The sequence below is a fragment of the Rhinopithecus roxellana genome, chromosome 21 (genome assembly GCF_007565055.1).
Source record: "Rhinopithecus roxellana isolate Shanxi Qingling chromosome 21, ASM756505v1, whole genome shotgun sequence".
NCBI lineage: Eukaryota > Metazoa > Chordata > Mammalia > Primates > Cercopithecidae > Rhinopithecus > Rhinopithecus roxellana.
This window is the reverse complement of record NC_044569.1, coordinates 18,461,190-18,486,699: the sequence shown is the minus strand read 5'-3', so window position 1 is coordinate 18,486,699 and position 25,510 is coordinate 18,461,190. Positions and strand designations below refer to the sequence as shown.

The following is a 25,510-nucleotide window of genomic DNA, read 5'->3' as shown; positions in this document are numbered from 1 at the left end:
GGAAGCGGGACGCAAAGAGCGAAGCGGGAAACCCAGAGCGGGACTGGTGCAGCCGCCGCGACCCCCGCGCCCCAGCCCAGCCCGGCAGCGCCCCCTTCTCCTGCTGGGCGCTGCGGTCGCTGCCGGGAGCCACGGCCGGGGTGGGGAGGGCGTAAGGCGCAGCTGCGCACCCCAGAGGCCCGCGGCTGGCGGCTCGGGGACGCCGGGCGGGGGAGCTCGGGCTGTGGGCCGCTCCCTCCGCGTCCCCGCCCTTAATGGCTCGGTAATTGATTGGCCCCGCGTCCCGTTTTCACCGCGGGCGGCCGGCGCCAGAGGTCGGCTAATACCAATATTTCCCACGGCTGCTCCGCGGTGTGGATCCTCCCGCTCCGGGGCTGCCCTCGCCGGCCGAAAATTTACCTTTGGTTTAACAAGAAGTGGGAGCTGAGTCAGGGATTAGGGCGCGTCAAGTCAACACAAATAAGAAAAGTGGAGAGGTGGGAACAGGAGAGAACATTCGTCACTGCGGGACGATCAAAACAGCCTGGGGTTAATTGTGGGAAAGAGAAGGAGAGAGGAGGAGGCAAACAGAGACAAGGATTTTTAAAGACCCTGGACTCCTTATTCCTGGAGTTGCCATTCGAAGCCATCTGAAATCAGCCATTTTCCTTCTTCCCGCCCACCTTATCACCCTCGTCCTACCACCCGCCCGCCAGCACCAAGACCACAGGCCCCTTCAGCCCGACTGGCTTCCCTGCCTGCCCTCTCCGAGATGGGTATCTGGTCGTATTTTAAGAGGCCTTTTCTCTCCAACCAGATACGACTCATTCAAGGCAGGGAGAAGAACTAACATTTATGGAGGTATCGCTGTATGCCAGGCACTGTGCCTGATGACAGTCAAATATTATCTCATCTAACCTCCTCAGAGGCTCCATGGGTGCGGGGCACAGTGTCTTTCAGGGATATCCATGGCATCCAGGCACCTCATGAGGCTCACACACAGAACCATCTGCTGGGAGGCAGAAAGCATGGACAAATGAGTGGCAGTGACATGCAAAGAGCAGACATTTTGGGGGCTCAGTGAGCCTGAGCTGCAAGAAGCCACATGCTCATTTCTCCACCACCCTCCTCCCACCTTCACCTCTGTTGGCTGATTAACTGTAAATGGATAGATCAGCGGCTCTTTATTAAAGACGGTGTGGAGACTCAAGTTTCATGGAAAGGCAGGACCAGAAGGGACTGGTGGCATGAGAATTTGTTAGATAAAGGACTGGGAAGCCTAGAAAGCTCCATAAACGGGGCTCCTCTTAGCAGGCCATGAGGTCTCAAGACCCATTCCACTCACAGCCTGAGCTGCAGGATTTGCCGGTGGGCGTCCTATGATAGGCCTGAATTTCCCAGAGCCAAGCATGGGCCCGAGTTTTGCCGCTTGTTCTCCCAGCAGTGATACGCCCCCGGCAAGCCTGTCTCCCCAGCCGGGGTCACCAAACTTCTTACCCTTGCTCAGGATTACAGGCTTGTGGCTGAGGGTCCCAGGGTTAGAGACACGTGGCAGGTACTAGGTGCTGAACGATGGAGCTTCTTTCTTGGGCCTGTCTACCCCTGGAGGGGTGGTAAGAGATGTGAAGGAATTTCCTGATATCCCAAAAGAACATCTGAGGCCCGTCTGAGCCCCGCTCCTGGCCCCAAGAGAGACCTGGGGAAGCATGAGAATGGATCCATGTCAACTGTCGCTTTTCGAGAAATGCCCAACAACCGAGCCTCTGAAGACTTCTGGATCCATGTGGTCCCAGTGTCTGTTCCTCATCAGATATAGATTATTGAAGGGTCCTAACCAAGTCCACGTGAATGTGTGCCCAGCCAGGTGGTGAGCCCCTCAGGAAAACAGAAGGGGGAGCACAGAGTGCCTACCCCACCCTTCTCAATGTGGTTGTGGCCAACAAATCTCTCTACTGCCAAATGATCACAGAACAATGCAAGGAGACTTGACAAAGAATATGGCCCCCTCCATATTCCAGTTCTCCACACTGGAAATTCTGCAGAGTTCAGAGACAGAAGCACTCCAAGTCAGGGGACTAATGGGGGATGGTTTCATGGGGGAGGGTGGATGGGTGGGGAAGGGGACAATACAATGCCCAACTCTCTTGAGGCAGGGCAAACCAATGGGGAAGCCGGGGAGATTGGGTGCCACCCCACAGGGTGGGCTCAGAGAAGAGAGAAGGAAGCCAGGGAGAAGAGCTGTGGCCCAGGGCCTCCAGAGGGCTCTGCTGCCGTTAGCAGGTGTGAAGGAGTGATGGGACCCCTGGAGCTCGTCTCAAGCAAACAGCCCTGCACCCATGGAAAATTCCCCTCATTGTTTCCTCAGCTCTCCTCTCAACGTGTCTATTAATGTGACAAGGATATTGCATTTCACAGGCTCAATTCATTGCCCCCAAATGACATGCACTCGTGTGTGTGTGTGTGTGTGCGCGCACACACACACACACACACACAGAGCTATCCAGTCAGACCTGGCAGGGTCTCAGTGGAGAGATGACAACATTTCCCCCTTAGAGACAGTTCCTTAGTCCTAATTTCAGTCCCTCTTCTGTCTCAGCTCCAGCTGGGTCCTGGGCTGGGGCCGGGCTGCAAGGAGATGCATGGTCCCTGTCATCTGGAGCTCACATCTGGCACAGGTCAGAGGCAGAGAAGAATTCACGATGGTCACTATGCTAACTCTTAGATTCTGTATGACAAGATAGGGAAAGAGAGGGACAGGAAGGAGCACTGCATGTTGCACCAGTCAGGAGGAGGTGGGACTCATTTAGAAAATAATTTAAGAGCTGTCCTTTACTGAGCCATTACTGTGTGTGCTGGGCATCTGGCTTCTGTTATCTCATTCAACCTTCACATATGCACCAGAAGAAAGGCCCCATTTCTCCTCTCCTATTAGACAAATGCAGAAACTGAGGCTATGGAAGGTTATGAGCAGGGGTTAGCAAGCATTCCCCACTCTTAAACTCACTGGGTGCTGAGTGACCGTAACCAGCTATAACCAGGTATGATGGAGGTGGAGGAGACAGCAAAAGTTCCTTCGAGACTTAAGAGAACTAAAGAGGGAAGCTGGATTTTTCTGTGCCTACTCAGAAGATGCATGAAATAGTGTCCCTTGCTCTCTGTGACTGTCACTCCTCAAGCCCTCCTGCCTGCATGGCAGGATGAAGGACAGGCTTTCACAGGCAGACGGGAGAGGCCAGGGTCACCGCCGCCAAAGGCTCGCCCAGTGCTGCTCCTGCAGCCCAGACGGCTGCTCTGATCCTCCGCTGAAAATGTCACACAGGAGACAGGCACGCTCTGATCTTCAGAGGGCTGTGGTGCATCTGTGATGACATGTGGGCATCAAGATTTGCATATTTATTATAGATCAGCTGTCAAAATGTATGTTGTCAATTTCACCTTATACTCCAGATTTAATGGTGCGCGTAGAGGACAGAAAATCTTTAATATTAATATTAATATGATTTTAGATTATAAGACCGCATTGTAGATATCAATCAGCGAACCCTTAAGGACATGTCACTCAAGTTGATATAGTTTATAGAAAATTAATGTAATCCATCCTGTATGATCTATTGCAGGGGGCATGAGGAGAGAATAGAGAGTGTGGGGGGCTTGGGGCGGAGGGCTGGGGGACCATTATTACTTGCCACAGTTCTCCATACGTGCTAATTTGTGTTCGTGCCTGAAACATCAGAGAAGGGAATCTGCCGATCTTAGACTTGGAACGGACCTCAGAGATCAGCAGCGCCAATTCTTCCACTTTGCTGTGAGGAAACGAAGGCCCAGAGAGAGAGTGATAGGGCCACAGTCACTTGGCTAGTTGGTGGCAGGTGTGGTTGAAGGAGGCTTCAGGCCCCCCAGTGTATGTCTGTCCCCCAACCCCCGATACCCTCCCCTCCCCCACATCCCATCCCCTAGGCTGCTTGGGCAGATTGCTTCTTCATCTGTTTGGAAGGATCCTGAGGGACCCCTCCCCATGCCAGGGGGTCTGGAGGGCCTTGGCAATGTGCAGAGGGGCTTTCCTGATGATTGCAGAAGTGTCAGGAAAACCCCAAAGTCCCCACTGTCCATCCATCTGCATTCCAAAGCCTGAGGCCCTGGCATTGACACTCTACAGAAATCATGGACTGAACACCTACTGTGAGCATAGCAGTGTAGTAGGGACAGAGGGACAGCCCAGAAATACATAATATCGTAAGACTGTCCCCTCTGGGTAAGAAGGGATAATCCCCCAAATGTCTTAGGATCTGAGTGCTCTGCCCAAGCCCTCATAGGCCTAAGGGGCTTTCAAAATGGGCTTTTTGGTTACAGGAACCAGCCAGCTAGACAGACAGCACCAGTGGCTTCTAAGCTCCCGGCTCTGCTCTCAGACCCTGTTATCCCCCTACCCACCCACCCACAATCAGGAAAAACACCTTTTTTCCATATAGCAACCCAAAGCCTGTTACCCTCTGCCAGCTGGGTCAAATGGTAACCCAGAGACACAGCTCCAAAACCTGCTCTTTGAATGGAGCAGCTGTAGTGCAAAGCTTGCTCAAACAGTGCCTCTCCGGGCCTTCATTTCTACATTCATGAAATGGGAAGGAGAAGACATGCCCTATTTAACTCACGTCTTCCTGGGAACTTGCTCTGGAAAGTGCCAAGTGCACACTGCACTCTGGCCTGGTTTCTATGCCTCTGGCCTGGACCCCTGCTCCCCCGGCCAGGCCCAGGGCCCAGCACATGGGCAGAGAAGAGACACTGTTCTCCCAGAGCTGGGGCCAGGGGAAGGAGCAGCTTATTCTTCAGTAGTGAGGCTCAGCCAATTTAGGGGCCCTGAGCTTGGGGTGAGAGAATGCAGCCCTGGCAGCATGGGATGGCCTCCCTCATCTCTAGGCCTTTCCACCTTGCTTGAGTAATGCAAGCTCTCAGGAAGCCCCAGTCTCCCCCAAGGAGAGGGTGGTAACGTCCTGGTACCTGAGTGACAACAGCTACCCTCTCCCTCCAGTTTTCCCAGGTCTTAACAAGGAACCCCTAGTCTCCCACCAGTCTGCCAGTTCAGGAATCTGCTTCTGTCATTCCAGTCCCTTTTCCCAGCCCAGGCCCCCTGCCTCACTCCCTCCCAGAGGACAGGAATCAGGAAAGTCCTGGCTGGGGCAGTTCATGACCACCAGAGTTTATGTAAATCCACACTGCTTATCTGAAGTAAGGCAGCGCCCAGCGAGCTCCATAAATCACAGAGGTGCAGAGCATATGCGAGCCAAGGCCCAGGCCACTGTGGGCGACGTTTGCAGCAGGGGCTCCTCAGTGACTCCTAATTGGCCCAGCCAGCCAGACGTACTCCTGGCTGCCCACAGATCTCGGCATCTTATTTACATACTGCTGCAGACTGACGAACACCTGAAGCATTTTTCATCCTGTTCAAACTACAAAAGCTACCTCGGGTACTTCTGTGTTAATGCTTCCGTACAACGGCAAAATGCTGATAGGAGGAATTTTTTTTTCTTTTTTAATCTTCCACTGAAGCCTCCAAGAAAGATGACCTGCAGAAGGGGGAGGAAGGCGTAAACAAAGCCAGACAAAGTGAGGAGGGCACGCCATCCTTGAGCACACTTCTTTCTCCTGGGAGATGCAGCAAGTCGGGCAAGGGTTTCAGTCCAGGAAAGCATGACCACCACCCACCTGGCTGGCTCAGGAACCCCCAGCTCACCCCCACACCTCTCTAGGGACAGCTTCTTCCCAGCTGCTGTTCTGGGTCATGGCTGTTAGAGATTTATAGCTGATGAACGCAAACCAGAGTGTCCAGGAAGAAATGAAAAGCAGGTGGGGTTGGAGGGGCATTGCCAGCTGTGGCCAGGCCCTTGGAGGCTACCCATCTGTCTGTGGGCTCTCAGGAACTCCAGGTAGAAGCTCCTGGGAGACAGATCTTGCTCAGTTCAATTCACACTCAAGGATTCTTAATCTTATGCTTTCAGTCCCCTGGAGGAGGGGGCAGAATGCCTGATCAGTTTTCAGAGCTTGGACAACCCCCTGTACCTATAGGCAAAATTACTTGTGCGTGCATGTGTACATACATGCATGTGCATGTATGGGGACATTTTTCTAGAATCAATGCATGTTAGTGTCCATCAGATTCTTAAACCACAAAGAAGACGTCTAAAACTGTAAGGAACCACACTGGGCCACCCCTGGAGCTGTTCAGCTATAGAGCTGAGGGCCTCAGGAGATAGCAGACTACCCAGTGTGGGGAGCATACACACAGGACTCTGCACTTAGTAAATCAATCTCCAACCTCAGCAAGATTGCCTGAGGTAGGGCGTGGGGATGGGAGGGGTGCTCTTCAGGCCCCAGCAGCCTTCAGGACTCTAGGGGGCTTTGTGCCCTGGGAGGGAGGCCAGAAGGACGTCCAAGCTCACTGTGGCTCTGAGCACATAGGTTCTTAGAATCTCTGATTCTCTGTTCCGCCTTGCCTGCCTGAAGATTGTTTTCTCTCCCTGACTCCTGTCTGTTTATCTCTGTCACCAATATCTGTTTTTATATATTTTCGAGTCCCTTTCCTTTGTTTCCATTAATACTTCTTGTTCAGGGGAGGATAAACAGGGTCATACTCACGCTATAAAGCGAGCCACGGGCTATGTGTCGCTTATTGCCCAGGGGTCTGCTAATTGGAATTTATAAAGTTCAATAAAAACTATAATCCAATAAGGGCTGAAACTCTTCTTCATTTATCTTAGGGGAAATATTGCTCCTGCCCGCCCACCCGCCTGCCTGCCAGCCAGGAGTCAGAAGCCAGGGAGCAGTCACCCAAGGGGCCTCCCCTGGGGGCCACAGCATTCCCTAAGTGACCAGCCCTGTATCTCAGGCTGGGTGGCCTGGACAGAGGAAAGAGGGAGCCTTGCTGGTCAGGTCTCCCCATGGCCCAGTGCCACCCACCAGCTCTGGTGGTTGTGCTTTTGGGGCTTGACAGGGAGGAGGACCCCCACTATTCTAACATCATCTGTTGCACCATTACAGACTCACCCCCAGTTATAGGTGCCCCCACACCATGCAACTGCCTCACACACACACTGAACTACACAGCCTCTGGAACACAGGTGATCTGCCACGGGGAATCCTGTGTAAGTGCAGTGAATCCTAAACCTAGGATGGAAGATGCCTCCTTCCCTGACCCTTGGAGGTCCCACAGAGTGAGGTGTCACCATGAGGTGCCCACCCCAACCAGAGCTGGAGCCATCTTTGTCACCCAGCTGTGCCTCATCAGACACCCACCAGGAGCCCTTTCTCAGACTTGACAGTGAGGGAGACAAGAGAAGGCAGGGAGAGGGGGCCACAGCCACACTGACGAGCCATGCCCTGGAGACAGGTGTGTTAGACACGGGGTGACCAACTGTTCTGGGTGGCCTGGGACTGAGGGGCTTCCCACACATTTGACTTTCCGTGCTAAAACCGAGACAGCGTAAGATGAGAGTGACAGAGGGAACCATCCAAGCAGTGGGCTGAGTGGTAGGGAAGCGGATGGAGCTCAGCACCAACAGGCAGCTCCTGGAGGACCCAGCCCTGCCCCTGCCCAAAAGCCACCCTGGGAACCATATCACCATGTGCCAAACGCCTGCTTGCAAAACACCTTGCAGTTTCCCATTACCTTCCAGAAAACCCACACTTGAAAAGTAAAATAAATGCTCTCCAACAGGAATCTGCCTGTACCCCAACCCCAAATGAAAAAGCTGGCCCCTTGCTCAGACTTAGCTCTGGACATTCTCTGAGTGGGGAGAGGGGACAGGACACTCAGCCAGCCCTGTCTTCCAAGCAGGGCATCGGGAGAGAGCGACCGACCCCACAGCATTCCTGGCTCTCTCAGTGCTAAGTAGAAGGCAGAAGCCTGCAGAGCCACTTGCCTCATCCATCCCTGTGCTGGGATGGGGCATGCATGTGCGTGTTCATGTATGTGAGGGCAGTGTGATACCCAGAGTTGAAGGCACAGTCCCGCAGCCTCTCAGGGCTTCCCAGTCTGCAGAGAGAGAGAACACAGGCGTGTTATTGTCCTAATGCAGCTTCTTGGGGAGGGAAGTTGTGTCAAGTATTAAAATGGGGAGGAGATCCCAGCCATGTGCCCCAGAGCTGAGCTACACAGCTAAGGAGCGCAGCTGTTGGGAGTCAGTGCCCCATGCCAGCTGTGAGGGTGAGCCACCCTCTCCAAGCCCAAGGCCCTCAGAGCCAGCAACACGAGGGAAATAGCTAAAGCCTCAGAGCCAGACCTGCCTGGGTTCTGAATTGGCTTTCTGCCACATATATGTGTTCAGCCTTGAGTAAGTCATTCATGGTCTCCACATCTCAGCTTGAGGAATAATACCATAAATTATATAAAATGCTGACCACAGTGCCTGGTCCACAGTAGTTAATTCCTTGTCCTGGTAGTTAATTCTCACTACTATTAAGAGTAATTTATATTTTGTGTGAAAGACCCAAATGGAGATAAGGGTCAGTCTGTGGCCGGGGCGAGGGCTCTGTCTTCCCCAAGCTCCCTTTGCTGGCCAGGAGCCAGGCTATTGTTGGCATGGGGATAGAAGAGTTAGTGAGGACTAGAGTTAGCAGGGCCCCTGACTTGAATTTTGGAGTCAAGAAGGAATTGCAAGAGGAAGGGATGCTTAACAGTTGTGGGATGGGTGGTTCAGGTGGACGGGAGGAGGAGCCTCCCAACAGAGGAAATGGTATGTGCACATGCCTGCCCCAGGGCCAAGAAGGGAGCAGGGACGAGGCCTTGTCTACCAGGGGGCAGGAAGGGATGTTGGGCTCTGTGATTAGGATGATGGGAAGCCAGTAAATAATATTTTTTTTTTTTGCCAGAAAAAGCAGTTTGCTATCTGAGACTGAAAAGGTCTAATACCCTAAACCCTCTGAATCCATCTCCAGCCTCTCCACACACTCATCAGACCCTCATCATCCACATTCATTCATTCATTCATTCACTCACTCCACCAAAGTGCGTCAAGTGCCTCCACGTACCCAGCCCAGTCTAGATACTGGGATGCCACAATTAAGAAGGCACATCCTGCTTTCACTGGGATGAAGTACTCTCATCCAACCTGGGCTCCTGCCTTTGCCCTCCACCCACTCCAGCCTTTCAGAACCTGGCCCATGTTCCCCGGCCCCTCTGTGAAGCTCCATCTGTCCTTCCCAGTCAGCATTTACTGGCTCTTCTTAGTGGAGAAATAAAAGAAGCAGGACATCATGGCCACGCCCCCAGAGCTCCCCATGCCCTGGCTGGAGGGCAGCATCCTTCAGTTCACTGCTGAGGCACTGGATCCACCACCACCCTTGATACCATCCCTCAGGTGGGTCTGTTCAGTGTACCAGTCAGGCTGTGAGCTCCGTGAGTAGGGAGGCCCGTCTCCCTCCAGCATTATGGTCTTGATGCAACCTCCACTAGTTAAGAAAGCAGAATGTGACCATTGCTTTAGGCCTCTACTGGAGGGTGGGCCAAGAAATGCCAGTTCCTACCACTTGTGTTCAGGAAGCCTAGGCCTGCCAAAGATAGCAGTGAGAAAGACCCTTGATAGGATGGGATCCTCAAGGAAAGCACTGGCAGAGGGTAGCCAGGCTGGGGAGAAGCTCAGGGGCAGACACTGCAGAGAAGCCAGGAGGGGAAAACTTGTTGCACCAGGCAGGGATGAAAAGCAAAAACAGAAAAGGGAATAAGGAAAGGCATTTGGGGAGGCAAGATGCAGTGTAATCTGAACTGCAAATCCCCCTCCTCCAGGCTTCTTAAGGCTTTTACTGTACTATAAAAACCACTGCCGAACAGCAAGCCTGCTTGATGACAAAGAGAGATAATTGGCTCTCATGCAGATTTAAGCCCAGAGTTATCAAATAATAATAGCACTCAGAAAGAGACACAGGCAAATGGGCCTGGAGAGCCCGCTTCTTCCAAAGGATGAGGATTTGTTAAAAGTATCTAAATTATGTTCCCGCAATGGAACAGAGAAATGGGGCATTTTTTTAAAAAAAGATTTTCTTTTAATGCCTGGATACATTTTTAAAAGTTCCTTTATAATTAGGGCTGTAATTTATATAATTTATTTTTAAAATATCCTTTTTTTAATTTCCACCCGGTCCAGTTAAATTTGAACTGAAAAGCCCACAGTAAATGATTTTTTTAATAAACCCGTTTAAAGGAGCCCCAACCTGAAGCAGAATAGATATGTGGATTTTCAAAGGAGAGGGGGAAAAAATCATATATTGAAAAAATAAATTTCCTAACCCATTTTATACCCCAGATTTTATTACTACCGGAAGGTTTTAAAAATTCTAATTCCCTTTGCTTTTCTCAGGCTGTTTGTTTGTCACCCAGGGCTCCTTGGGCTTGGGACAAGGAGCTCAATTGATTGGTTTCACTCTCCTCTGATTCCTCGTGCGATTGTCTGTTTGTATGTCTGCTTCACTCTTCAAAGGGGCTCTGAGCTCCCTGAGGTCAGATACCAGGCTCTCGGAAGAAACTCTTTTCCTTCTCATCAGCATCCAGCGCAAAGCCATGCATGCAATAAGTGTTCAATAAATGTTTGCTGGTGATATGCCATACTGTGAAGAAGTCCTAACCTATGAATTCCATGAAAACCCTGGGCCCAAAAACAGTGCTCCTTTTGCAGGAAGCTTTGGTTCCTGTTGTAATGACCTCGTCCTAGGAGAGAGAGGGGAAAAGGGCCATACTTTCAGCTGTTAGTCAAGGACTCCTCAGGTAATGGGAGAAGTGGAGCAGATTACCTTGAACACCAGGGCCAGAGAGCATCAGAGCCTCTGGTTGTTTGAGATGGGTCAGGGTAGGGGAAATGCAGAAAGAGGTACCAGGCACCCAGTGCTCTGCTGACCAGTAGACCAGAGAGATCTGTGTCTCCACATTTCCAGGGACTTTCCCTGAGCATCTATGTTTGTTGGACTTGGTAGAGCCATCACCTCAAAAGTTGCCATCCCATGCCTCTGTCAGAAGGTACACACACACACACACACACACACACACACATGCCACCACCCAGAAGGGAAGAGGGACAAAGTTAGGGCCTCATGGACCAATCAGAGGACAACACAAGAGAGATAGTTAGGACTGTAACTGCTGGAGCAAGACAGGGGATGCAGAAGTTCATGAACCCTTCAGGGAGGCTCCATAGAGGAGGGAGCATTGGGGGTTGGCCTGAAAGTACAGGTTGGATAAAGATAAGCAGAAAGTGCTAGGGAGGGTATTCCAGGAGCTGAAACCAGTATGAGCATGGACAATGTGGCAGTGATGAGCAGGTGTGTCTCAAGAACAGTAAGAAGATATTCTTGACAGAAGCTTAGTAGGTAGAGCTAGAAAAGAGAAGGTTGGTGCAGACTAAAGAGGCTCTGGAGTGAATGGAAGAATGGAGAAATCAAATCCATTCCATAAGAATGGTCCATGCCCCTGCCCAGTGGTTCTCCATGCCTTTCTCTTTGGAAAGTAAAGCTCAGACCAGAGGAAACCCACATTGCTGCCCATCCATGGACACACATTTGCTGAACACCTGCTGGACACAGAGGAGCCTGTAAGAATGAGGCTTTCTCCAACTCTCAGTTTGCTCACACTGTGCCTGGGAGTCCATCTCACCTCCCAAAGGACAGGCATGGATTGAAAGAGAAGGTCCTGCACGTGGCAGCGTAATGATGGGCCATTAGAGTGGCAGAACTGGGAGGCGCTTTCTAGAAAGGGGGATACCACAGAGTTTTCCTTGGAAGACAAAGCGATCCATATTGAGGCAGGGAACAAAGGGCTGTCGTTCCATTCCCAATTCCCGCAGCAGCACCACACACTACTGGACCAGGTGGTTGGTGGGTGCTAGGGAAGGTTGTGAGTTTCACCTCTTCTCCCAAACCTCTAGAGAAGGCACTTTTCTCACTTTTGCCTGGGTCTCCTGTGCCCCTGAGATCCACCATGCATCTCCCACCCTCTGAGACCCCAAACTCCTCAAAATTTCCATTCCCCAGCTCTCTGCTGTCATCCATGGGCCCTGAAGGCCAACGACACCTGCAGAGCTCTTAGGAGAAGGGCGTTTGTAGAAAGACAAGGGCAGAGAGGAGAAGGAGGAGGAGAGAGAAGAAAGAAGAGGAACAGAAAGGGGAGGAAGAAGAACAAGAGGAGAAAGGAAAGCAGACGAGAAAGGGTAGAAGGACTAAAGGGAAAGAAAGAAAGAGAAAGCAGGAGGGAAGAAGGAGAAAGGGGAGGAGGAGGAAGAAAAAGAGAAAGGAGTCAAAGATAAAGAATAGAAGAAAGAAGAGGAGGAGAAGAAACAGATGGAGAAGGAGGAGGAAGAAGAGGACAAAGAGGAAGAGGAAAAGGAGGAAAAAGAAGAGAAAGAGGAAGACGAGAAAGGTGTCAAGATGAAGGACGGAAGAAGGAAGGACAGGAGATGGAGGAGGAAGGAAAGGAAGAGAAGAAAGAGAAAGAGGAAGAAGAAGAGGAAAAAGAAGCATGAGGAAAAAGGGAAGATAAAGGAAAAGAAGGAAAAAGGAGGAGGAGGGAGAAACAAAAGAGAAAATAAGGGAACAGGAGGAAGAGAAAGAGGAGGAGGAAAGAAGATAATGCTGCCTTAAATGGTGCCTGGGCTTTCAGAGGGGCTGCAGCTCCACGGAACTCATCTTCGAGGCTGGGTGGGTGGCTGACAGGGCCCCATCACACTCAGCACATGGACATTGGCCTGGATATTATGAACTGCAGCCGAGAGACCAACAGAAAACAAGAACAGTGGCTGAAGAGTGACTTGACGACAGATCCTCTTCCAAGGGCCACAGGAGAAGGGAAACACTCTCGCCCCCCACCCCCCAACTGTCCCTGGCCCTCCCAGCCCAGCGAAGGACGGCGGAGCACTGGGCCCCAGACTGCTGCTTTGTTGCCAAGGAAACAGCAATTACTCTGTGAGTTGTGTAGAGTTTTTTCTGTCTTTCTTTCTTTCTTTTTTTAAATTCTGGGCCTGATGAACTGCAGTCGTGGCTGCCCCCTCCTCTACCCCCACCCCCAGCCTCAGCCGCTGACTCTGCATTAAAGGTCGGAGGGGCTGTAACAGTTGCTTTCCAAAATGACAGATGCCCCTGCTTGGGGTAAGCATGGCAGGAGAGAAACCATTTGTCAAAGTATTTATAAAGTGGGTGGAGATGCTGAAGTTGTATTCCCTCCAGCTTTATAAAAAAGAAGAAAGAAAAATGAAAGAAAAAGAGCAGAGAGCATGAGGGAAAGGATAACCAGCAACTTATCCCACCAGCCTCCTTCCTTACCATCAGGAGATGTTGACTGAGCACTGAGTGCTGCCATGGATGCAGAGATGAAGAAGCCCGGGCTCCCAACCTATGGCGCTCACAGCTGGAGGAGATTTACACCCGGGTAGTCAGTGGCAGCGTGAGGAGTGTGTGGAATGGGTATGTTAGACCAAGAGTGTCACAGCTTGAGTTTGAGGAAGGGAGAGTGAAGTGTGGGTGAGCGAGACTAGGATTCAAGTCCTGAGGGAGGCCCAGGGCTGAGCTGGGCCTGAGAGGACAGCCTGGGAACTGTCAAGGCCTTCGGGGCTGACCTTGATGGGCTAGAGTCTTGTGCAGGGGACCCGGCTGCGGGGAGACCCAACCGTGCCCCAGGAAGCTTGGCTTGCCGGAGGCATCAAGGCTCACATGCTCATGTGGGCAGCCCACAGTGGGCACATGGCCGAACAAAGAGTCTGCCTGTGGAGGGCAGCTGATGCATGCCTGTGGCAAGATGGATGAGTGAGTAACTAAGGATATGCGAGGTTGCGGCTTCCAACATGCCAGGATTTTAAGGAAGGAAGAGGTTGGTGAAAGGTCCTGAAAGAGACCATCCACCCCTTTGTTTATTCATCATTCAGTCTTTCAACAAATCATTACAGAGCACCACTGGGGAATGGGGGACACAGGAAGGCACCTTCTAGTGGGTATGGTGATGACCAGGAGATGGGGCAATGAACGACAAACAGTGGCCATGGGTAATGGCCTACAGGCTGCACAAGTTACTCTATGGAACAGAAAACAGACCATCCAGGAAGGCACAGCTGCCTCCAGAAGGCCACCTCCAATGTCACTCTCGGGCACAGCCCCTGGGTCAACACTGACTGTTGACACATTTTCCTGGATGTTTCCATTATGTGGTGAAAGGGGGAGCATGTGCACGGCCAAGTGGGAGCACCTGGAGAAGGAAGGGAAGATGTTTCCAAATGAAGCCCTAAAAGCCAAGGAGAAAGCAGAAGCCCAGGGCAGAGAAGTTACTGCTGAACCATTCTACAAGGAGAAACTTTGGCACCATGAGGTCCATCCCCTCAGACCACCAGGCATGTAGAAAGGCAGGGCAAGGGCCAAGGACAAATAGAGTTTCATTCTGTAAGCAGGGAGATCACAATGGGACTTCAGACCATCCTGGTGGTGTAGAGAGCAGAGATGGATTGCACAGGGCTGCCTCTAGAAATGAGGGAAACCTCTGTGGCTGATGGAAGCCTGCTGGGGTCACTAAGGAAGCTTAGAGGAGCAGGAGAGCTGAGGCACCCAAGTGCCAAGGAGACAAATCTACACAGTGGATCAATGCCAGCTTCTGGGGAAGAAGGCTGGGGTCCCTGCAGCAGATTGGCCAGTTGGGTCCAAGTAACATTTGGCCAGATTGAGCAAGGAGAAGCCTGGCATGCACTGAGGAACTGTGCACTGAGGATCCTGGGCTGGAATATCGTGGGACCGGGGGAGGGTAAAGTTTTTCATTTCCCCCATGCTTTCTTTTCTTTACTCTTCTTTTCTCTTAAACATTAACCGGATTAGAGTGTACAGTTCAGTGGCATTTAGTACCATCTCTATGTTGTGCAACTATCATGTCTCCAGTTCTGCGACATATTCATCACTCTAGAAGGAAACCTCCATATGCATTAGACAGTTATACCCCATTCCTACCTCCTCCCAAACCCTCGTAACCACTATCTTCTATCTCCATGGATTTACTTATTCTGGATGTTTCCTATAAATGAAATCAATAATATGTGACCTCTTGTGTCTGGCTTCTTTCACTGAGCATATTTCAAGGTTCATCCACATTGTAGTGTATGTCAGAATTATCTTCCTTTTGATGGCTGACTAATGTTTCATTGAATGGATACACCACATTTTGTTTATCCATTCATAAGCTGATGAAAATGTAGACTGTTCCTACTTTAGGCTTTTGTGAATACTGTTGCTGAGAACATGCATGTACAAGTATTTGTTTGAATACCCATCTTTAATTCCTTGGGGCATATACCTAGGAGTAGAATTGCTAGATCATATGGCTTATGCCTTCTTATTGTTTGTCAGTGTCCTAGCTGACTTGTCTGTCTCAGGGTCCCCACCTTGGGTCAGATGAACTCAATACTTATTGAGTACCTGCTGTGTCATGCAATGCCTGCTCTCACTAATCCTAGGAGCACCCTGTCTGATCAGTTTTATTCTCATTACCCATGACAAAGCGAAGGTTCACATAGATCAGGTCTTGGGTCAACCAAATGAAAGATGCCAGGAACTCAGATGCCAATTCCTGGATTTTTTCACCACACACACATGGCTTTCCCACATGGGTAGGGCACCCTGTGCCTGGATGTCCCAGCTTTGTGGTGCTTTTTTGCAGAACTCAAAATACCTACATATTCTAAATTTAAATTAATTCCATGTGAAAATGGTATTCTCTAGATTCTACTACAGATAAGCAGTTGCAGGTGCTAATCTTTGTTTTCTTTTCATTGGAGGAGGGGGACATAAAGTTGATAACATTCTTCCATTAAATTAATATTTGTACAAGTGAGTTGGGGAAAGAAAAGCTGGAGTCCATTTTGATGGCTGAACCCTTGAGCCCTGCCAGTGGGAGGGAGACTGATGACATCCCAGAACAATCGAGATGGGGCTTTGAGGTGGGAAGACCACATTAGCGCAGGAGTGGTATATGCAGAAGTCCCAGGAGGCAGAAGAACAGTTTGAAGCAGAAGAGAGGTGACGTTAGTGACAGCTGAACTGCCACAGCAGAGATCAGCCTTCTCTCTCCAAGCATACAGATGCTAGATCTCAGGGTTGGTGTTGGCACATGCACAGTTGAACTAGCTTGGCTCAGAGGGAAGAGGCCTCCCCACCACCCCTCCTGCTTCCCCAGCTAGAAAGGGATGGTTAGCTAAGGAGACCAACCAATGGCCGCAAGGGGGCTTCAGGCCTCTGCTCCACCAGACCACTTGAGCTCACAGCATGACCTTGAGCAGCACACACAGAGATGTGATGGGAGCAGCTGGCTCATGTCCCCTGCAGCTGCACCTGTGGCATTTGTCAGCCTGGAGAACAGGCATGCCCTACCTATGCATGCCTAGTGCCATCCATCAGCCCAGCAGGAGGTGAGGGGGGTGCCTCTCCACACTTATCTCCGTAGCTCTCCACCCAACCCCCACTCCGCAAAAGACCTCAGCTGTTGAGCGTGTGATGAGACCACAGCCCAAGACCTGGACACCTGCCCTGTAATTCTGTCAGGCAATTAGCACAGCAAATGGGCCCAGAGGGGTCTGCCTCTGGAGAGTCACCATCCTGCCTCCACACACTCTCCCCTGGCTCATCCCATGTCCTGATTCCAGACATGATGACACAGACATGCCACTGCCTTGCTGGCACTTACCAACCCCAATCTCCACTGGCACCCACAGCTTCCAATGTCTTAGTCTGGCCTTAGAGATGCAGTGATCAAGCCCAGCCTGTCTCAAATGCCATAGCAACTCAGCACCAGACTTCAGCCAAGCCAGGGAAAAGAAGTGGGAGAAAGGAGAGGCCCAGAGGAGCCCAGCAGGGAAAAGTGGAGAGGAGGTAACAGCTCCCGGGAACTGCAGGAAACACAAACTTGGCGAGTGATGGTGAGGTCTGGACCTGGGCAGGGGCAGGGGCAGGGGCAGGGGCTGGTGGACAGGAGGAATCCACTTTGGAGATGGCTGTGGTGTAGGTGAGGATGAAGCGGGAGGAATGTAGAACTGCTGGGTTTCTGGCTCAGGGGTTGCTGATCACCAGTGTGGCAGAACTCAGGAGGATGGGCAGGTGTGGGCACATAACAGGGGCCTCTTTGCAGAAGTCAAATGTGAGGGCCCCTGTGCCCCTAGTCATGGTGTTCAGCAGGTAGCTGTCTGTCTGAGAGATGAGAACCAGCCATGCCACAGTGGGAGCCAATGTGATTCCTGTGAAAATAGTGAAGTAGGGGACAAGCAGCCCAGTATAAACCCAGGTCTGCTCTCTCACAGCTGCCTTCTCTAGGAGGAGCCAGATTTAAAGTGATCCCTTGAACACTGAGACTTGACTAAGGAGGATGGCAGAGAGCAGTATCACACAGCAGGCAAGCCTGAGAAGTGTGCGCTGATTTTAGAGGAAATGGGAAGTCACGGAGGATTTCAAAGCAAGGAAGTGACAGATCAGAACCTGGCCTTAGGACAATCACTGTGCTGGACTGAAACAGAGACACTGGAGGCCAGGCGATGAATTAGGAGGTTATCAGACCAGAGAAGATGAGTGAGGAGATAGCAGACAAGAGCTTGCACTGAGAGAGGTGAGATTTCTGTCCTGAATAACAACCTAGTAAATCAGTTCTAGACAAACACAAATGCACCCATCTAAGGTGAGGGGCAGCAGGGAGGGGGAGAGGCCTCCTCCTGACCTGTGCCTAGTGCTCGCTCAGATGACCGTCAGGGGTCTCTGGGCCTTGAGTAGTGACTGGGGGGAGCATATGAGACCATGGTGCTCAGCTGGGATCATGGTGAACACCTTGAGTGGGCAGGACAGTTCTCCAGCAAGGTAGGGAAGGCAAGAAGCAGCAGGGGGCAGAAAGAGAGCCCTGGGTCACACCCTGAGCCACCCTCCTGGCAACTGTGACTTTAGGCCAACAATTCCATCTCTCTGGCCCTCGTTTCCTTCCCCTGAAACCATCCATTCAAGAATGTGCAGGTTTCCTCACTCCTTTTCATCTGGCCCAAGGAAACGAGGGTGCCTGACCCCCTCCCAGCTCCCGGAAAGTGAGGAGCAGATGAGGCGGAGGATGGAAGGGAGCTTAGGAGGCAGAAAAGTGCCCAAGGAGGAACCAAACTTTTCAAAGTTAGAAGAGCCATAAAACGCAAGGCGCAACGTTTCCCCCCATTTCCCAGGGAAGCGCCGCATTGCATTTAATGGCACTGCTGCCTGTTGGGCTGATGTGCAGTGGGTGTCTGTTGGGGCTGGAGAGTTGAATGGCAAAGGCAGGCAGGCAAGGGAAGAGGAACATTCCAGGCCTGCTGGATGTGGGGACCGTGTGGGCGACTGCAGCTCAAGTTCAGAGAGGACGCCAGGCCCATGTGACCGCAGGAGACCCTTCCAGGTTGCCTAACCTCCCCCTCCATCTGCCTTCCTGGGATGGCATAGATGGGGTGTAAATGTGTCTTGAGAAGTCACCTCTGTGCCCATGAGGGCACTTGTCCTGGCAACAGCACAGGCCAGCCCCCTCTTGGAGGGGCAGATGTAGAATTAGCAGGTCCTGTGATCGCCCATGGGCTTGACCGGCAGCGAGCTGGCTGGTCTGTCCACATCTCCCTACACTGTGGGTTTTTTGGTCGGCTGTGTTTTCCCCAAACAAGCCTATACAATTAGTTTCTTCTTGTTTCCTAAATTATTTTTGCCACTGCTAATTATTTCACACTCCATATACAAGAGTTATTGGGGTGGGTAATGGGACGCAAGGGATGGCTTTGCAGGAGCATCGCGGGCTTCAAGACACGAAGGCAACTTTGATTTGTTTTCCTGCTCAGCCTGAGAGAAGGAATAGAGAATGCCGAAAGAACAGGGGGCGGCTTTGGGGTGAGAGGGGAGGGGGGAGAAACAAACCAGGGCTGAGGCTTTGAATGGCAGTTCCTACCCACTACTCTCCCTGGGCCTGGGAGGGGCACCTGCCCGCAGATCAAGGCCACCACCCTCCTGTCCCATGGAAAAGACATGCCCCAGTGTGGCTCTGGGAGGACTGGGCAATTCAGAGACACTTCTGCTCAATGGCATCACAACATGTGGGGCCTAGCGGTGTACTGGGAGCTTCACATGTGTCACAACGGGCCTGGGGCACAGTTCACACTATCGATCCTCCTGTACAGTCTGGGCAGTGGGGCTAGAGAAATTAAGGAACTCCCCCAACATCACATAGCCAGGAAGTGGTAGAGCCCAGTTGGGATTTCAGGTCTGTCTGATGCCAAAGCCCATCCCCATGTCTCTAACCACCCTGCTGCCCTGCCAGCCACTGAGGTCCTCTGTTCACAAAAAGGCTGGGGAAGATTTCTCCGGCAGAAGGGCACTCACCTTAGTCAGGAAGGACTTGGCTTCCACAATCACCCACCTGGCCCTGGACCCACCGAGGTTTTGGCTCCCAAAAGCCCACTGTGCCTGAACTCCAGCCAGGATAGTTATGCCCATTCCCATGTTCCCTTCTAGGCAGACCCCATGGTGGATGTGACCCTTTCAGCTTAGCTCTGCTGAAGGGAGGTTGGAGCTTTTCCGAAGAAGATTAACCAGGAATCTAAGTGGAGAAGCAAAACTAGAAAATAGAAAAGTTGCTGAAAGAAAGGGATTGTGGAGCCCAGACTGCTTCTTGGAAGCTGCAGGTCGGCCTGGCTGGCCCCAGTCACCAGGCCCATGGATCATGCAGATGTAAGTTGGTCATTAATCTGGCTTCAGCCATGCGAGGCACCAGTCATATGAGGACCTCACTTCCCTCTGGGACAGTTGCCCCCTGCCCCTGCTTCTCCTAACCAGAGAACCCCAAGGCACTTCGCCTGCCTTTCTCAGGCTCAGCCTTGGTGTCCTGCAGCGGTTGGAGGAAGATGGACTGTGGCCAGCCCTAGGACTCCTCTTGGCCTTCCCATGCTCTGGCCCAGGCCTGGTGGTCACCACCCTCACTGGCCCTCAAACTGTCGGTGGCTCAGGCCCTTTTCTTTTGGGAAGAAGCCTCTTGCCCCAGCCAGATGCTGAGACTTACTCTGTAGATGCCAAATTAGATCCATAATTCCAGGTAGTGCTCTGACCTCACCTCTCAGGGCTCTCCATATTTCTCACAGACACACCAAAAAATGAAAATAGAGCCAGTGGACTAAGTGAGAAAATGTGTGTTCAGTGCTGAGCACCGCCCCTGGCCCAAGGCAGTGCTTCATTGTGCTGGTGGTGACTGGTACTCTCTGATTACTGAGAGCCAGCCTTGCCTATGCACCAGGCATGTGTGTTCTCACAACCCTCAGCAAGCTAGGGAGGTAAGTAAGTTCTCCTAGACTCCTATTTTACAGATGAGGAAAGCAGCTAAGAAACCTGCCCCGAAATCACATGCTAAAAGGAAATTGAGCCAAGCAATGTGCAAGTCCCATCCTTTTTGTTTTGTTTTGTTTTGTTTTTTGAGATGGAGTCTCGCTCTGTCGCCCATGCTGGAGTGAAGTGGCGTGATCTTGGCTCACTGCAACCTCTGCCTCCCAGACTCAAGCAATTCTCCTGCCTCAGCCTTCTGAGTAGCTCTGATTAGAGGCACATACCACCACGCCCGGCTAATTTTGTATTTTTAGTAGAGACGGAGTTTCACCATGTTGGCCAGGCTGATCTTGAACTCCTGACCTCAGGAGATCCACCTGCCTCGGCCTCCCAAAGTGCTGGGATTACAGGCGTGAGCCACTGCGCCCGGCCGCAAGCCCCATTCTTAACCATACCATCTGAATGGAAGGGGCCAGGCTGCACAGATCAGCTCATCCAACTCCATTCCTCCCTATAGATAAGGCCACAGGCATCCAAAGAAGAAAAGTGACTTAGCTGTGAGTGTAAAACCCATGTTCATGATTTCCAGCCCATGTCTCTTCCAAGAGAGAGCTCTTCTAGGAACTCCCATCCTCTCCTGGTCCCAGGAGGGGCTCTCTGGAAGCCACTCTCTTGGCCCTGAGTCTGGTTACTTCTTACTGGAGAGGACAACTGAGCCCCAGCCTTACTTACCCACTCCAGATGGGGTCAGGGAAGGGACAGGAGAGTCTTGGAAGAACATGAAGCAGAGTAAATGTAACAGGGACCTTGAAGGAGACTACCTGACATTCAAGTGGCTCTCAGTACTCCCTGCTGTCATCTCATTTCAAGCCAGCACCACCCACCCATGTAAGGCAACTAGGGCAGGAATCAGCATGCCCATTTGATGGAAGGGAAAACTGAGACCCAGGAAGTGAAGAGATTCATCAAGCCTTGGTGGCAGAAGTGGCACTAGCACTCCTTTTAGTGACTTTTCTGAGAATGCCCTGTCCTCCACACATGAGTCTCAGAAAACAGATGCTAAGTGTTCTGGGGAGGTGACTTGTGAGCTGGGGCCTTGGCTTGGAGTGTCCCTGGGCACAGAGGTAGGCACACAATGTGGAAGGGGTTCTTCCAAGGGAGGGAGTAGCTCTTCTGCTGACTGGGCAAGGTTGAGACGGCACTCATGACTTGATAGCAGACTCTGGGCGCCACTTGGGCTTTGTTGGCTGGAGTGCCCAGGACCTGGCAAACGGCCAGGGGTCATAAGAGCTTGCCAAGTCTGCCCTCAACCCTGGTAAACTTCATGGGAAAATATATTCTCCTATTCTTTGGCTGCAAGTGCTCCTGGAACAGGGGCTGAGTGCAGAGCCCTGGGCTGACCTTTGAGGCAAATAGGTGGGAAAGAAGCAGGCACTGCCCCAGAACCATCCCAGGGGAGGCCAGGGGAGAGAAAGGGCAGTATCTGGCCTTTAGACACATACACATGCATTTAATTTCAAGCCCTGCCTCCCCCTAGATAGTGAGTGACCATGAGCATTCCATCCGACCCCTCTGTGCCTCATGGGCATCCTCTGCACCATGGAGGAAATGGCATCTGCCCACAGATGTGTGATGATGCACCCACCGGACCTGGTCCTGTGAGGCTCCGTCCCTCTAGTGCCCACCCTTCTTTGGGCAGCTAATGCAAAGGCTCAATTAGGAAGCAAGGAAACAGAGCCAACCCCAGCACTGGGTGCCTGGCACAAGCCTCTAGAGTTGAGAATTGAGGGAATCAGTGCTACCTAGAGGGCTTGGGAGGGCTGCCTCGACGAGGTGAGATGTTACCGAGGCCTTGGCTGATTGGTGGGAATTCACCAGGCAGAGAGAGGGATGGGGCCCATTCTTAGTGAGGTGAGACAGGGAGCTGGGCACGGGCCAGACCTGCAGAGGCTTGAGGGAGATCAGGGAGGGAAAGGAGGGAAGAAACCCTGGAGCCGGCAGGGGGCTGCCTCTGCTGCCCAATGGTGCCTCGCAGTGCAATGGGACCCTGGCCACACTCAGGCCACCAAGAGCAGATACTAGCCTTGCTGGTGGTCTGAGACTCTCCTGGGCCACTGTCCTGTCTCGTGAGATGCCCTGTACCACCTTCCCGGTGATAGATGATTACATCCTTTTTGAAAAATAAAGAACAGGAGGAAGAAAAGAAGCAGAGCCCTCCCTCTCCTTTCTCCCTCCCACTCTCCCTGCCCCCCCTTCCTTCCTCCCTCCTGCTCTTGCTCTCTGTTGCTAAGTAGATGGTAGGTTTATTTGCGGCTGTCGGTTCCCAGTAGAAAAATTTCGTCTTGGAGAGCCGCCTGGATGGAAATGGCTTCAGCACCGATTTCATGGAGAAGGTCTGTGCGGTAATTAGTGTTCATGAGGGAGGAATTGGACTGGCAGGCTCCCAAGAAAACTACTCCCCAAAAGTTAGCTCAAGTCCAGAGGGCTACATCAAATCCAATTCCAGAGTGCACATCTCAACCGCTATATTTAGACCCACAGACGAAGCGGGCAGCTCAGTGGCTCGAGGTTCACGGGGGGCCTGGTCGTGGGAGGCAGAAGCAGCCCATGCTGCTGAGACCATGGGTGAAGCAGAAATGTGATTCAGCCGAGGGCTACTGGTTCTCACTTAGCCCCATGCATGTCCTCCCCCTTCATGTCCCAGCTTCCCCAGAACAGAACATTGGTGAGACATGGGGGAAAACGGAGAGAGAAAGAGAGGAATGGAAGGAGAGAGGAAAGCGGGAGGCAGCCCGTGCTGGTCAATGTTGCAGTGCATTTCTACAGAACACATTGGCTGACTGCAAATGCCCACTGCCCCTCTGGGCCCCACACATAACTTGTTCACTCCAACCACTGCAAGGCTTTCCCGTCCTCCTTCTTCCTACCTACCTCCATTGAGGCCCAGGCAGCCTGCCCGGCCTGCAGGAAGGTTCCCCAGATGCCCTGTTTCTGTCCATGGCTTCCTCAGGCCTCTACAGTCTGAAGCTTGTTTACTGGACCACACACCACCTTACCTGACTTCCTCCATGTCCCTCTGTCCTGGGCCCATCCCCAGGCTGGATGCCCCTGAAGTCAGGTGGTCTTTCTTCTTCTCTTTCCCTGCCTTCTCTCCCCAGGCCAGTGCTGAGCAATTATCAGGCACCCCAGACACTTAATGATGGAATGGAGACCCGCAGACCCCGGAGGGCTACCAGGGGCTGGGGCTCCACCTTGTCCCACCTGGGCCCTCCGCTGAAGGAAGAACAAGTAGAAGCAAGATTAAAATCCAGAGCTCTGACTCATCCTTCCCACTTTCATTCTCTGGAACTTTCCTACATCAACCTGCACTTAAGCAGAGATTTTACAGATAAGGTGGCTAGGGTCCCTGGAAGTCCAGGGACTTGACAGAAGGACCCTCTCCTGGCCTCTGAGCTAAGTTCAGCTTCCAACCCAGTGTCTTGTCACAATGCCATGCTGTGGGGGCCTTTGTGCCCAGGGTCCCCCTCTGGTTCTGCATCCCAGCCACCCCCACCTTCCCTCACTCCAGTCCTAGACTTCTGCTCTCAGCTGGCCTGACTCCTTGGCCATGGCCCACGTTTCTGGTACAACTAAGGCCTCTGCAATCAGCCCCACACTTCACACGAAGGGTAGAGCTGGGGGTGAGCCCCTGCTCAGCCTCAGATTCCAGGCAGGAGAGGCCTCAGCTGGACTTTCCATCCACCTCACCCTTCTTGCCTCAGCCTCCCCAGTGGGGCTGGGTTACATTCAACTTAGCTGAAACACAGAAAGGTTCTAAAGAAAATGAGCTAGAAGGCCAAGAGAAGGGGTAAACTGAGGGCACAAAGACAAGATGTACTCAGCTGCAGGAGTCAGAAGAGGTGCTTAGGTCAGGCTGCAGGCTGGCTCTGCCTGGCACAGTCCGGGCCTGGGTCTCCACAACACCTCTCCTCAGCCCTACTCCTTCCCATCCCTGGACCTCTCAAGGTCAGTGAAGACAGAGAATAGAACCCTACACAGCTGTAGAACTTGTGAGCATTGCACCTGTGCCTCCCTCTCTCCCCAGCCCTGGCTGCCACCCGCTGTCCACCCAGGCAGGGGCAGGGGCACTGGCTGCATTCGGCCCACACCTCCTCACATGAATCTGTTCTCTCGGTTCCCTTCCATTTGGTGCACAGCCTTGGAGACACACCTCCATCTGTTGACTCACACTCAGCTTCCTACACAGTTTGTCTGGCTTGCTCTCCCCTTGCCAGGGCGGCACTGGGCTCCCCAGCCTTACTCAACCCAGGAGGTGGGTGGTACACCTGAGCTCTAGCTACTTTACTGACCAGATGTGTGGTCTTGGGATGATTGACTTGTGCTCCTTTCCCGGGTGTATAAAAGAGGGATGTGTACTTCCCATTCCCCACTCTTCCACTCATTCATTCATTGATGAGTCTGTGCCAAGGACCCATTTGGTGCCAGGACTGTGCTGGATGCTGAGGACACAGACTCATGGGTAGGGATCATCAAACCCACTTTACAAAAAAGGAAACTGAAGCCCAGAGAGACCTGTTGACCTGCTGGAGGCCTCCAGTCAGCACTGTCATGCAAACCATTGACCATCCCTCACCCCATGGCTCCAGTCCCCACGCCAGGCCCTGTGCCAGGAGTAGGGCAGACAAGAGGCATGCAGAGGGAGCCGGCCCCGCCATTGCAGAGCTCACAGGGTCTGCTTGAGAAGTCAACAGGTAACACGGATGAGAGTGCTCAATCCACATTCCTTCCCTTCCCATGAGGGACCTGCCATCCTCTTGGGGCTCCCCGTCCCTACCAGGCTGTTCCATCTCAGTGCTGCCAGGACCCTGTTCTGCTCCTGTATGGAGATCTGCCTCCTGTAAACCTTGTCTGCAATGCCCCAGCTTTCCTCTCTCCAGCCCTCCCCAGCCCACATTCCCAGGTCTTGACAATTCCTCTCACAAAAGAAACAATTGAAACTGAGGTGCCTCTTTGGGGATGCATAAAGCCAACTCTTTGTCACCTAGGCCCCTGCCAGCTCATTACCACCTCCTGTCATTAGCATCTTAGACACACACACACACAAGGGAAACAAAACACACCAGTATCCTAGACTCTTCAAGCAAACCATCCGTTGCTCTGAGCCCCCACACGCGCTGGCCTGTGCTGTACAGAAAGTGCAAGGAGGTCCCTCTCCCCTATGAGTGTGTACGTGTGT

General features: G+C 52.2%; 1 protein-coding gene across 14 annotated transcripts in view; it reads left to right on the top strand.

Moving 5' to 3' along the window:
- CELF4 (CUGBP Elav-like family member 4) overlaps positions 1-25,510 on the top strand; it is a 321,108-nt gene that overhangs the window by 40,445 nt on the left and 255,153 nt on the right. Inside the window, exon 2 of one of the 14 annotated variants that reach the window (XM_030925966.1) lies at positions 5,015-5,565. The exons of the other annotated variants lie outside the window; for them this stretch is intronic. Coding sequence (XP_030781826.1) covers positions 5,015-5,565 — 551 coding nt within the window. Of the gene's footprint in view, positions 1-5,014; positions 5,566-25,510 lie in introns of those variants that run through there. 14 annotated transcript variants of the gene reach the window in all.